This window comes from Toxorhynchites rutilus, chromosome 1 (genome assembly GCF_029784135.1).
Source record: "Toxorhynchites rutilus septentrionalis strain SRP chromosome 1, ASM2978413v1, whole genome shotgun sequence".
Taxonomy (NCBI): domain Eukaryota; kingdom Metazoa; phylum Arthropoda; class Insecta; order Diptera; family Culicidae; genus Toxorhynchites; species Toxorhynchites rutilus.
Genome location: NC_073744.1, coordinates 76,234,940 through 76,250,108, shown reverse-complemented (window position 1 = coordinate 76,250,108; position 15,169 = coordinate 76,234,940). Strand labels below are relative to the sequence as shown.

At 36.0% G+C, this 15,169-nt stretch overlaps 1 protein-coding gene across 1 annotated transcript in view; it reads left to right on the top strand.

Moving 5' to 3' along the window:
- Positions 1-5,424: 5,424 nt before the first annotated feature.
- The window catches only part of LOC129761348 (RUN and FYVE domain-containing protein 2), a 51,308-nt gene continuing 41,563 nt past the window's right edge, over positions 5,425-15,169 (top strand). The window contains exon 1 of the mRNA XM_055759087.1: positions 5,425-5,886. Within this exon, the coding sequence (XP_055615062.1) occupies positions 5,703-5,886 (184 nt within the window). The 5' untranslated portion in view covers positions 5,425-5,702. The remainder of the gene's footprint in view (positions 5,887-15,169) is intronic.

Below are 15,169 nucleotides of genomic sequence, written 5' to 3'. Positions count from 1 at the left end.
TGAATATTTTGATAACACTTAGACTCTCCCGTTCAATCCTCTAACAAGCAGTGCTTCATTCGAATCTGAGAAACTTGCCCTTTTGGCTCCTCAAAGCGCATTCATAGTTTGTCAGCCCTTCCGATCTCTCAGTCTGATTTGAACTATTTCAAGACTCTGACCATGTTCTTTCTCTGTTCTCCCAAAAATCAGTGCATTGTCCCTACAGTTGCACACTCCCTCGTATCCCACCAAAATACTTCGATTCAACACCTCTTGAAAAACATCCAGAGAACTGCATAGTCTAAAGGCAGATTAACGTAACGAAACATGCCGAACACGGTCATGAAGTCTGTCAAACGTCGCGACCCTTCATGACCTCTGACCTCTGAATGCTTTCTCACTCCTTCGTGTTTCCCCTTCAAACAATTTGGACCGATTCGTATACTTAAACGGAAGTCGTTGGAATGCTTCGGATCAACGAGCGTTGACGAACAGTAGGAGATGTCCATCGGCTCCTTGTTGCGCTCGACAACTCCTACTGCTGTTAGTTCATCTAGTCGTTGGCCGACCTGGCACTGTGACGGAAATGCTCATAAAAATGACGAGACACAATCACATAGAACTTCTCTAAAAATACCTGCCGATCATCCGACACGTACAAGAATACCAATTCCCTGCTGAACATTCCATTATCCTTCACTGTACTGAACATTCGCAATCAACCGATCAAATACAAATCCGCTGACTGTGTTGACTTTGCACTGAAATTGATCAATCCTGGCACTCGAATCAATCGAAATCATGGTTCATTCCTGCAACACTAGCATTCACGACACCGTTATCACCTTGCGTACATATCGCAAAAATTTCAGTGTTCGAGCTGCACAAGTTGCAAACCTATTGAAGTTCACCTGGATGGGCCGAATGGCAAAGAATAATGAAATTGTCAAACATATCCGCGAAGTAATTCCCTCAAACATATCCGCTTAATTGTTGAATTTTAAAATACCGAGTGCAAGAAAACTTAATTCAAGTGAGAGATTCGGACTCAGTTCCATGACATGACAGGTATCTCAGTGTTCTCCTTGTAGATATTGCATTTGGTTTGGTGTTGACTACCGCTACTTTTGACGATTCACTTAATCGCTTCCAGGAATCAGACAGTTGACTGGACACACTCTCAGTAAACGACCCTTGACGCCGCAATTGATACAGAACGTTTCGATTAAAAAACATAGTTCAACAGGATGGCAGGTGGTGCTGTTTCGCCGCGTCGGATTTATATTTTTTTTTCTTTGTACCTTACACATCAATTCTTCGGGTTCATACATATTTTCATTCGCTGTTAACGGCCATTTTGTGATTGCGGTGTACCATAGCAAATGCAGTTTCTCAAAAGGCTTTCCCATTTTTTTTTGCCATTTTCTCTTCCTGTTAGGCTTATCTTGTTTTTTTTGCCTTCTATGCTATGCTGGTGAAACTGCTCTCTTTCGGCTTACCTCAATTTTTTTGCCGACTACGATCTTGGCTTGCCATTTTTTTTCCAACCTGTATTTTTTGATTAAACACAAACTTGTTTATCTCATGCTTGTAAAAAAACTGCACCGCAATCATAACCGTGTCACATTTTCACTATTTAATTCCATTTCCTTCCTATACTTACTTCGGAGGAGCGTCGACCACGCCATTGTCGTGACCAGGTTCGCAATACTTAGAGGCCATCTTGGTGTATTTTTCTTTTAGCTCGGGAGACACCTCTCGCTCCAGAAATCGTACACAGAATGAACTCGATACAATGCATTATCCAACATCTTAATTGGAGAATCCCAATATCTACCTTTCAATTCTCTCTCTGGCCTCTCATTCTCTTGAAGTGATGCCATATTCATTTGCGTATTCCGACACTGTTATGTAAAGTGCACCAGAACTGGGTTGATTTTAGTGCAAATTAAATTAATCGATAATTAAAACATAGCATATAGATGTATATTTTCTCATGCCTGCTTTATATCCCACAGCCTCGTATACTGTTTATACAGGAAGCGATTGTACAAACGGTATTCGTTGCTCGTTCGGTTCAGCTCTTGCTTAGCAAACGGACAGCGCAACCTACAGAAACGCCGGAGAGCAGAGGATCGCAATCTTTTGAGTTCTCCCAGTCGTCTATTGCCCCAGATTGGTCTCCGTGCAGTCCTCCGCACAGGAACGCAATCAACGATGATACGGGTCATGACATCAGAAAACATGGCAACGGCAGCATCCATATCTCTTATGCTGATAATCAATCTCAAGATAGCGTCTTTCCTGCTTGGCGTCCGATGATAGAATGTGGCCAAGCCCCACCATCGCTCACTTCATATAGCCATATAGTTAAGGTTGTAACGACCGCCTATATTTATTTATAATCTCTTTTTTGTCTCCCTCCTTCACCTTGTCTATACGTTTCGCCCGTACCCGTGGTTGCTTGTAATGAATAGCTGTTTGCTGCGGAAGCGCAGACAAAATGAATGGGAAAGTAGGGAATTCTTTCTTCCAATTTTTCATCAATTTGAACTGTATATGAGCTGGAAAACCGTAATGTGTAGCATATAAACAATTGCTGAGGATATTTCCTATAAACGTGTATATTTGGAACCAAAGTTCATTCATTAATTGAGGAGGTATTAGCGTTCAAAAACTGAACACTTTGTCACACCGAAATATTGAAATGGTATAGGGGCCCATTGAAAGGTTAGACGTAGTCCTACGTCAAAAAGGGGTATACCACAATAGTTCAAAATAATGGACGCAGTGGTTCACACCCAACAGGGGAAATGTGTATGTTTTCTCAATTCTACTCGCCGCTCGGATTTTCCCACAATGGAAGTTGCCACATTCTTGCATATAGTTCGCGTTAGCATTCATGATACAGCTTCTTTCTTAGTTCTTTATTTTGATATAATTTCACAAAATTAAATATTTTCACAGTGAATAAAATGGAAATAAAATAAAATCAAAATGAAGGCCTGTAACCAAATGTAACGACATTTGGCAACCCTCATCGCACATGCACGCAGTTATAAATTATGTCACTACTACATACAAACATATGCAAGAGAGAAATGGAGAAGTACAAATATCGCCGGCGTGGAGTGTTTTCGTTTGCACGCCAGCAACACGCCAAAAGATGGTGTGAACACATCGGTAAGAACACACACGATTAATCTTTAGCGTCACACGTTCCGCTCAAGCCACGCTGACGCCCCGCTGTAGTGAGAACATGGCCTTAACGTAACGTTTTCATTATATGCATAAAGTTATATAATTCAGCGAAACAAAACGAAAATAATAATTTAACAACTCAACTTTGTTTTCGTTCGACGAGTTCGATTGTGAAGATATTTATGAAAATCGTCTGGCAACAACCACTTGCGTTCTCTCGCGGCAAAACACTCCACACAAAGTTGCGCCGCATTGGAATCGCGTTCGCATCGCGTTTACTATGTCAGGTCCGGACGGTTTGCATTTGATTTCCACAGTCATAAACAAAAGAGTTTCCCGCAAACAATCCCGCACCCACGCACGCATCGCATCGCATTCACTATGTCCTCGGCTTTAGTGTGAACGAACCCTTAAGGTGAAGGTGGAAGGAAGCCTCAAATGGCTGACACAATGGCGCTCATTTCTTTCGTCGCCTTCCCTCATCCTCTCATAAAAATCAATAATTTTGCGAAACAGTGTGAAAAAAATGATCGTTTTCGCACACTCCCCATCAAGTAATATCAATCAAACTCTAATCGATTACTCACAAGATATTAAATTTTCATCTGCCGCCGCAATGTATAGCGAAAAACGTCGGAAAACTCGAGCTAGTGCTCTGAAAGTTAAATGTTCATTTTTCAATTTACCGCAATGGTTTTGTTTGTATTGGTGACGGCATCGTTATTTTTTCGACACTAATGTCATACAACATCATCGAAACAGCTATAAAAATCACTCCATAAAATGTTATTCCTGATTGCGGTGGAACAATATTTAAACACGTTAAAACTTCTAGAGAAACACTGTATTGCAACCAACCAGAGATGCCCATATTTTCATATTTTCAGGATTTCCCAGACTTTTTGGCATATTTCCTGATATCCTCAATTTTGCCTGATTTTTCAAAAATGATATTGATTTTCCCTGATTTTTGTACTTTGTACTTACTTTTTCAGAATGAAAGTTTTCCCAAAAATATCCCGAATTAAGTACGATTCACATACAACATCCACGTTACGTTCATGCCACGTCACGTTACGTTAATTATTCTCCCATGCAATTCTTCTGAAAACATTCACATACACCGGCAACGGAAACTTCGACTTGCCGTTAATGGTGTATGTGAATGCTTCCATAAAAATTGCATAGAAGAATAATTGAACGTGAACGTGACGTGGATGTTGTACATATGTGAATCACACTTTATGCTTTCGTTTTCCCAAAAATCGACATGAACTTTTCGGACAACCCAATGTAAGATATCCTGGGGTGGCATTGCGCATTTCGAAACGAGTAACTCGTTTCGAGAAAATTCAAACTCAAATCGAATTGGATTTAGTATTATGTATCTTTTTCAAGTTAATACTTTCAGTGTACTAGATTTAGAGCAAAATTTGTTTCGTAGAGAAATGTAAAATTTTTGGGTTCGTAAACAAAGCTAAACTAAAGTGGTCGAAACGAAATCACTCTTTTCGAAATGCGCGATGTCACCGCTGATTTCTTCCTGATTTTTGCTTTCATTCTTCCTGACTTTGAAAATTGAAAATTCTACCCTGCCACCATAAAACAATATTTTTTTCGTTTTTTGGGGTTAACGGACCGTGTCAACTAAAATTCTGTTTCGGATAAAACCATAAATAAACTGAGTCCGAGTCACGAAAACATTCGTTTCTTCGATCGGAGAAACATTGACAGATAGGAGGTATGGCTATTAAATAACGAGACTGCGCGCCTGGCGCCCTAGAGGGGTGGGGGGAAAACGAATAGTGCGTTCGATAGCTTGAAGTGTCTGCTATAAAAGTACGAAAACACATTTTTGTCACTATAGTAGTTTGCAGGCAGCAGTGGTTTGAATGGAACGTGGTTTGTAGTGCGCGTCAGAAATCATGTGTGACGAAAAACACGAACAACAACGCACCTGCCCATAACGCGCTGTCGGTGAAGCCGATAAGGGCATTCCAGTGCTCGAACATGCCCCGTACTCGCCAGATCTAGTCCCATGCGACTTTTATCTATTCCCCAATTCGTCGACTCCGCATGACCCATCTCAATACCAAAGATATTAATAACACAGACCAATGTACCGACAATTCAGCAGTTTGTGGTCAAACTTACTAAGATAAATCCTCAGTGTATGGAGTGTTGACGAAATGTTACCCTTTTTATCCGTGATCTGAAAATCTGACAAGTGGCAATTGTGTGTTTGTTGTGATTCGCACAGGAACAAAATATTCGGACGGTGGTTCTTGAGCGGAGAATATCGGCATATTCGGTTGATTTTGGGTTTCGCCGTGGAAGTTTCAATATCGGTGTTTAACAACTGTGTCGTGGCATTGAATATAGTAAAAAAAGTGTGGCGTTTTGATGTTCTAGTGGATACTGAGTGAATAGTAGTGGGTGGCTGGATCTCCATCAGTGCAATACTATTCTGTATGTTGTGTATGGGTGTTTTTGATATTCGTTCAGATTAAACAACGAAAATGAGTGGTGATAAATTGTTCATACGCAGCACCAGTGAAGAGGATTCGATAATCGGAACACCAATTAGCAAGTCTCCCTCGCTGGCATCAATACGAGAGACATTCCAAAGAGCGGAAAGCTTCTCGTCTTTGTCGGCTTATGTTTCTCCTTCAGGAAACGATCGTGGATGCAGGAAGCGGTCGGGTAAGTACTTGGCTTTGCGTGTAGTTTACTATCCAAACATTTTGAGGATATCCGAAAATTGATGACTGTAAGAACTGAACTGAACACATATGTTATACTTAATTATATCGTGTTCCCATGTGTATTAATTGTAATCACTTATTAATATAAATTAGCATGAATCATTGAGATAATTGTGTAGGCAAAATCATGTTTGAAATGGGTATAAAATTCTTCTAACGTGAGCCTTATTGCTATATATTCTGGTAAGTCGTAGATTAAATTTAAGTTATTCCAAAACCGAAAGAAAATCATACATATCATTATAAATATATCCCTAATAATTACATTTGGAAGAACAATTCAAATTTTGTTTGTTGTTCGTCGCGTTCGAGAGGGACTTGATTCTATTAATACTAGGGGGCTAGTTTGTCAAATGTTACCGAAATTAATTTGAAAAATAGGTTCCGTATGAAACATATGTAGTCTAGGAAATGCGAACATTGACCCTCGACCGATTCTAAAGAAGAGGCTAACAATATGCTAGTTATCTCAGTTAACTAAAAGGCTTTTTTTGCTCGTTTTGTTCGAATATTCTACTTGCGATTCAGAAAATCAATGTAACTTCGAGGAATCGAACTTCATCAGCGATCTGAAACTTGGTACACATGTTGGAAGTCGCTCAAAATCACAATTGTCATTATCAAATTATGTTATGACTGATTTTTTTTTAAATGGCGTATTCAAAATTATTGATCTTTCATACAATGAATCGTAATTCAAAATCCAGATGTACGATTAAAATATGATTTTTGACAAAGTTGTTAAAAACCAAATGAACCATTTGGGAAAAATGCTTGCTTACAAATTGAATTTAATATTGAAAATTTTTATATCTCAAAACACCTCCTACAATATTTTTTTTGTATATTTTTATCACAAAGTCTTTCCAATTTAACGATTTTTGACGTACAATGGTACCGTGGTTATTTCACCAAAATTAGAGGCGCATGAACTGAAAAGTTTAGAGCCTCTTATAAACAAAGAACTGAACTCACCAAAATTTTCGAAACTTTAATACTTTGTGAAATAGTGACCATTTAAGAAAAGTAACACCAAAAATGGAATCTAAATGGGATTCCACGTGAAAAACTATGTACAGGTCGGACTCGATTATATACAGTTTTTTTTATCCCATTTGTTTATTTTTTATTTAGGCTCATTAGCATTTTAGGTGTAACAGAGTCGGATTTTAATCGTGAACATGTAACATGTTTTGTCGTATCTATAAATAGCACATTACACAGTTTCCGTTTTCATTCGACCGTGGATCGATCTCCATCGCCGATGATTGTTGCGTGGACGTAGTTATTCTGTAACAACACAAAGATGATCAATTGAGGACCCTAAGGGCCCTCATGATCGATCGCACACTAATAGCGAATTCGTTTTTGTTCAGTTTCAACCCCAGTGCCGCACTAACTGCTGTCAAAACGTTTTTTTATTCACTCAGTTTCGCACTCAGTGTCGCACTAGTTCGCCCCGAAAGCTGTTAGTTTCGCACTGAGATGTTTCACGGGTTGGCACTCGGGTCCACCAATACAACTATACTGAACTGTCAAGTTCCGAATATTGTTTTGGAAAATCTAAAAATAAAGACTATGAAAATGGAAAACCTGCTGCTTTTGCTTTTGTATTATTGGAATCGTAATCCAATTCGGATTCTGATTTTGAAGAGTAGAGTAGACGGCATTAAGCTACGTATGCTTTCATTGGGAGGTGAAAATAATGATGGATATTCAGGTGGAATAAATTTCAAAATCAAAATTATGAATGAAAATGTACTTTAACGTATCGAATATTTATTTTATGTGATTAAATAAAAGTTTTTTTCCGATATCGCAGAATATTGAACGAAAACTGTGTCTAATGATGGTTTTATATTATAATAGTAATTATTTGTGGAACAAACAGGAAATGCATCGACAAATGGTTAAGTGAGTGTCAGAACTACATGTGTTAGGTAATCAAACAATATTAAGTAAAAATTTTCATTCAAACTTTTATATGTTTACACTGCACTTGGCCCTTCTGATCTGATGGAGAACAATTTACCTCCCAAGCACTAATATCACCACCAGACGTCGACACTGTACATTTGCCGTCGTAAATATAAACAAATCAGACTATATAACGCACACCAACAAACCACCGCATTCGTGAAACTGAAAACGTTTTTTTATTACAGAGTCAAGCCGGGTTCAGACGGTGCGAGTAAGCATACGAGTAGGTCTAGTCAGTTACTGCAGTGCAGCTACTCACACCGTGTGAACACATCATGCCAGTTAGTGTCATGTGTAATCCGGCGTGCGAGCTACTTCAAAGTTTTTTGAATTCACTCGCACTCGCAACTCTCAAAACGTCAAAAACAGAATTTAGCCTCCGAATCAGGGATGCCAAATGTAAAGACATGTCTCTATTTTTAAGGTATTTGAAAATATGCGAAGATATTTATAGACTTGAAAATTATTGGAAAAACAAATAAAACCCTCATAGTTTCTAAACGAAATCGTTGTTATTTTGATATGCACGCTGGCTGGGCACGCTTTCTTTTTGAGATAGCTTTCTTGAGAATCTCTAATATAGAATCATTATCAGGCATAATTTTAATTCAAAATTTACTCACAACTTGCAAAGAAAGTATTGTTCTAAAAACATAATACACATCCGATTTTAAAAAGTACATTTTCATTCATTATTTCAATTTTGACGCGTATTTATTCCACCTGCAAATCTACCATCATTTTTATTTCAAAAATTGGTACACGAAGCTGCTGGCAAGGCAAACTAAATAAAATTTAAAAAAAATCTTTTAGGTTGTCATTTATAGCATCACATACTTCCGGAATTATCTTAGCTATGAATGCTTTCGAGATTCTAAAAAATATCGACAACAATCTGAACGATATTCCAGAAGCAAGGCACATCAATGTCGTTTTTTAATTTCACTCTTGCAGGTATAGCATCCCTCATGAGTGTATCTTGGCGTTGTATTTTTGGACCAATGGAATCCAACAGTGTTTCCTCTAATTCAGGTGTTTTTCTCAACACTGCTCTGTACTCCAGAGGATCATCATCAAAGAGTTCCTTCCATATTTTTTTTATTGCTCCTTTTCCTTGCATTCAATTCCTGGCCCAAATCATTTCGCCTTTCTGCTTTTTCGGATAGTACCTTCAGTTCGAAGAAATTCAGCACAAAGTATTTTTATTATAAAATTGTGCAACTAAATAAAATATATTCATCTGAAAACCTGAGACGAATACTGCCTATAGAGAAGTCGAATTCAGATCAATCATCTGTCAAATTCGGACCTGATTGCTGTTTCTGACTATTTGATGGACATTTCAAAAATCATCTGGCATCCCTGGTAAGCCAATGCTGCAGTATCTAGTTTCGCGTCAGCATCTCACACTGTGTGAACGGACAAGGCGAGTCAACCAATTGTCAAGCGAGTTCACCGGGTCAGTAGCTACTAATTCTCAAGTCAGCTACTAGCAACGTATAAATGGGCCTTCAGTTTGGCACTGACTCAGTTTTAAAAACGAATTCGCTATAAGTGAACGCGCAACCAATGTAGCTACGAAGACCCCTACATACAGTAAAAAAATATTTTTTTTATATTTCAAATATGATTTATTTCAAGCGATATTGGAATGTTTCAATTTATTAAGTACTGTATGAAAAAATTAAAGCTTGAAAACCACTAAGTTTGAAGTTTTTCACTTCTAAAATACTTAAATCCACTAATTTGGAAGTTTTACAACTGTATCGAGTATAAAATTTTCTCATCTTTTAAATGGAAGCAACATAATTGTTCTATGTAGCGTAATTTTTTAATTAGAACCAGTTTAAGGCAAACAGAGCCCGAAACAGGAAAAAAGTTGATGGGTCTGAGCCTAGGGGCACGGACGCATTTGGATTAAATTTTCTCATTGTTCAAAATCTGCAATTTTTTTCTATTTTGATACATCAAATGGAAGCCCTGAAAAAAAAACCGTTTCCTGTATGAAATTGTATCCTTTAACGGATTAGATGAAATAACATGCTAGAATCCGGAACTAATACACACAAAAATACCATTAAAGCCATTATTACCCTTTTCTTCTTTTGACTCAATTGTGCAAAAGAAGGCGAAGATCTAACAAAAATATAAGCCTAAGTCAAATAAATCTATCACTACAGAAATATATTATAAATAAAAATAGTATTTTCTCCTTCGTCGCCACGTTGTCCGGAACGTTATTTGTAATAGACGAATTTCAAGCCAACTCGACTGGCCGTTGGCAGCACAATCTCAGACAGAAGCGAAACGTTGTGGGTGTAAGCGCATGGGTCTTTTAAGCAACTTTGCATACTTGAAATATTCAAAAAAGAATTAGACTACTTTTTTAGAAGGGCCAATTTTTTTTTCTTAATTTTTTACAAAAAAAAAATAACTCAAAAACTATGATATCTAAAAATTTGGGTCAGAGAATGAAATGTTCGGGATTGTTCGAATTTTCATAAAATAAGCTAACATTTTTTGAAAAAAAGTTACGCTGAAAACTAATTATTTTAAAAATTAAAATTCATTTTTCTCAAAAACGTATTTTTCTGAAATTCTCAAAAAATTATATGAATAATTTTTACAATTTCCAACCCGTCGTCCATACATCGGAAGAAGGGCACTTTTACAGGGGAAATTTTTTTCTAATGACAACTTTTTCATGATTTTCTTTTTTTTAAAAAAAATTACAACCAATCCTAATTTTGTTGAAAGTTAAGATAACAATATAGTGTATTCGACAAAGTTTCAGATCTTATTAAAATATAAACTTTCGTCGAAGACGTCAATTTTCTATCTTATCTTTCTTATCTTTCTATCTTTTATATATCTGCTGGAATATAGGGCATTTTGGTATGGAGACCCCTGAAAAAAAATAATGTTTTCTCGTTTCATTTTTGTGTGTAAATTCTCGTGTTTAACATGTTTTTGACGTGTTTCTGAATAGAAAAAAATCAAAAAAAAATTTTATAATTTTTTTATACAAATTTACACAAATCTCTCTTTCATCCTTTGACCCGAATTTTGTAGGTATTATAGTTTTTGAGTTATATTTTTTTGTAAAAATTCAATTAAAATTTTTTGGCCCTTTTAAAAAAGTAGTCCAATTCTTTTTTGAATATTTCAAGTATGCTAAGTTGCTCAATGAACCCATGTGTTTACATCCACAACGTTTCGCTGCTATCTGAAATGGTGCGGCCAACGGCTAGTCGAGTTGGCATGAAATTCGCCAATAACTTTAAGCCCGGTGATGTATATTAAGTATTCCATGAGTGCTCTCTTGGGAAGTTCGTGTAGCTGCTGTAGTGAATTGATTTCATTGGGTGTCAAGTTTTGTTTATGTATAGGTAAGGGAAGGCAGAATGGGCAAACTTTGAAAACTCTTAATGAATCGTTACATTTTTCTTAGAGTGACCCTCCCATATAGAAATCAAAGTCATAGTCCTATGTCAAAAGTTCAATAGCTCTGTCATCATTGAAATTCTAACATATGCGTATAAGAATTTTTTTCATCAATTATGATCCTCTGTAACCTCCTGAAAGAATTCGGATTTTCTCTATGAGAAAGGTATTTTATGACTTTAAGGGGATGAATCGAAAATTGAATTCTACTTTTATATTCTAAAAACGAAAAATATGTGTATGAAAAACAAATAAAAAAAAATTTTTGACTCGATTATATACAGCAGGGGTGGCCAAACTTTTGGGCATTACGGGCGACTAATTGTGTCATTACATCTAGAACGGTAACGGTATTGAATTAAAGAGACTTTAAACTCTGAGAGTTCATTCGTCTCTTATTACATCTAGAAGTGCGATGGAAATGTTTATATACAGCCATTCCATTTCAAACCGATATAGTAGTTCTCAGATTTTCGTGAAAAGTGATGGTTTTCTTCTTTATCGCAAAACATTAGACCCTTATTTTTTACCATTAGGGTGATCATTTCCATTTTTTTTTAAATTCATAACTTTTAAACCACCGGGCCGATTCAGATGATCGATATATCAATTTGAAGCCACATGAAATACCACATATGCATGAAAATTAGATTCTAGTCGCATAGATGTTGTCTAGTCGCATAGGAATATTGAACGAAAACTGAAAACATGTTAACTGATATTCGGTATTGTTATGTAGAAAAAACTCAGCTTTCAAAAAAAAAAAAATATAAAAAATATGGTGACCTTAGTTCCGAAAGCATGTAAGCTATGAAAAACCATTACAATCAATAATTACGAAAACAAAATCTGTTTTTTTACGTGTAAAGTTTTTCAAACAAAACTAGCGTATTGGCTTTAATTTGATATATCGATCATCCGAATCGGTCCAGTACTTCAAAAGTTATGAATTATTGAAAAAAGTCATTTTTAGAAAAAAGGGGGGGAAAGTTGATTTTTCGCCGACCACCATAAAATGATCAGTAATCAGTAATCAGTAACTCATCTGGCAAGATTTGAAAGAATAATTCTATCCAATGTTTACAATTTCAGTAGTTCTGTGTAATGCTAGGCATGAGATTTTTTCTGAGGTGTTATTTGATGGCAGACACATCAAACTTTGATGAATTATTAAATAATAACTATTTGTACTACAGTTAAGTATTATGCATTGGAAGTTGTGGGATAATGTCTGTATTAAATGGCTCACAGCTTTAAGAATATTCGCAATATTTGTCAAGATATTACTAATAGTAACTTTCTTCATTTTTGACCCATAACCCATTTTCACTCCCATCGACGGTACTTCATTAAAACTACCATTCACAGTCTTCAAAGGCGAAGTATCTCCATAAATTTAGGTACTCTTTATTTTCGAAACCTTACGCCGGATGTTTCCAGCATTTTAAATTGGTCATTTAGCAAATGATATGCCTGGAGAAAACATTGATGAAATTGTTTCTAGTGACTATTTTTCGCTTTATTACAAGTTATGATCGAACAACTGGAATAACTAACAATCTTAAAAAATATTAAAACGGAAACTTTGATGAAGAAATATATGCTCTTACAACTAATATATTTTATTGAAGCTAGCACAAAATCCATTTCATTTTAAGGTTGACACTGTCCTAGAACAGTTGGCGAGCGCCTAGGAATACCTACGTGGGCGACCGGTAGACCGCGGACTACCGTTTGACCAGTCCTGATAAACAGGATTCGATTATATACAGTAAAAAGAAATCGGAAACTGTATACACCTAATCCCCTATTTACACGGTACCTGTTTTACACGATTTCGCTTTTACACGTTTTACGAAACAGATAATTTAAAAAAACTTGAAAAATGTATTTATGTAGTTCATATGTAAGAAAGTAGAATAGAATCATAGTTTTGACTACGTACGATTTTATGTTCCTGAACTGGCAAGTTATCAATTTACTATCATTTTCGGAGTCTTGATGTGTAATTTGTGTCAATTTTTCAAGCTCTTAGAATGCCAAGAATATCGATAAAAATGAAAAGTAAAGGAAAGTTATATATTCAGCTTTCGGCTGGAAATATCTTCAAGAAATTTAAGGATAAATGAAGCAATTCAAATCTACACAGCTCTTAATTGAATCTTTTATCACTAAGTCTGCAGTCGAATCTGAGATCTTCCCCAAGTCGTCGACTGTTGAACCAGAATCGCATCAGGAATGCTCAAGTGATAGGGATGACTTTATACTAATCAGAATAAAAATACTGGTAGTTCCTAAAATTGGTGATAACGAATAAACTTATTGCAATTTAGTTTCTTGAAGAATTCTTTGTTTATTTGTATCCAGAATCTATAGTGAATTTCATAAGTACATTTTTATAATTGTTTTACTTAAATAAATGATTGAATATATTATTGAATATATTATATATTGAGAGTTTATTTCGTTTTACACGGTTTTACATACACGGCAAATTCGGAAATTTCATTCTACACGGTTTTATCGGGAACCTATTTTCAGTGTAAATCGAGGGATAGGTGTATAATCAAGTCCGCCCTCTATAACATTTTGTCCTAGGACTAACCGTTCATATTTTTAAATTGAAAATAATACTATGTCGGAACCTTAGTCATAATGTCCAGCAGCAGTATGCATTTTGTAATATTTCACGAACATGATTTTAACTTTATTAAATTGGTTATATCTCGAGAACGGTTAGTCATAGGATAAAAAATTATACAGTGTCGTCTCGATTATATCACTGTGCGTTTTTATTACGTCTCGTGTATATCACTCTTGAATTTATCACTGAAAATGTTTCATTTATATCACGTTTTTCGAAACATGAGAAATAATGTGAAAAGTTCAATTCTTCGTTAAATCATAGAACAAAACAAGAGAATTAAGCAGAAAAGAATAGTTTTAAGTATTCATTCCAATTGTCATGTTCAGCCGTATTACCGGTGCTTATGGAAAATTTTCTTATACCACCTTGTATCAACAATACCACCAGAATCAACAAATAAGAGTTATTTTGAGCGACTTTCTCTTCGATTGTGTCAGGTGAGAAATGCCGTTTCCCAAATTTGATCTGTGTAAGAGGCAGTACTGGAGTTGAAGTCGGTCGTCGGTGATACATTTTTTGTGGCAGCTATTCATTACTGTATATCGTCAAGTAGACAAGACAAGTTGGGTAAAAAACACCATAGCGCGAATAGGATTAATCGGTGGATTTTTTAAAATAGTGCTGTGAGTTGTTTTTTAGCGGTGTCCAGCTATTCGAATGTTACAGGTGACCACCTATTGGCCAAGATTTACTTGACCGAAGTAGAGGTGAGCTAAACGATTCACTTTAATTAACCGTTCAGTGTTCAACCGTTCACTTAAGTGAACTAGTTCTTTTGAGTAATTCACTCACTTTTTCGTACAGTGGAGGCCCAGTGAAAAATAACGACCGTTCGTTCGCTTTCTTTTTGGTGAACTAGTTCTTTTGAACAGTTAATCTATCTCTAGACAACAACATATTTCTACATCATTAACATTAGAATTAATGAAAACTGTTTATATGTATTTGTAACAACACAGATAGGAGTTTGGCTCCTTTAAACTTATGTAACTGAGCCTGTAAAAATGAACGATTTAATAAAGAAAAACAATTTAAAGAGCGGACTCGATTATATACAGACCCAGATTTTTTTTTCTCGAGTCAAAAAAAATTTAATTCGTTTTTTATGCACATATTTTTTGGTTTAGAATAAAAAGACGGGTGGGTAATG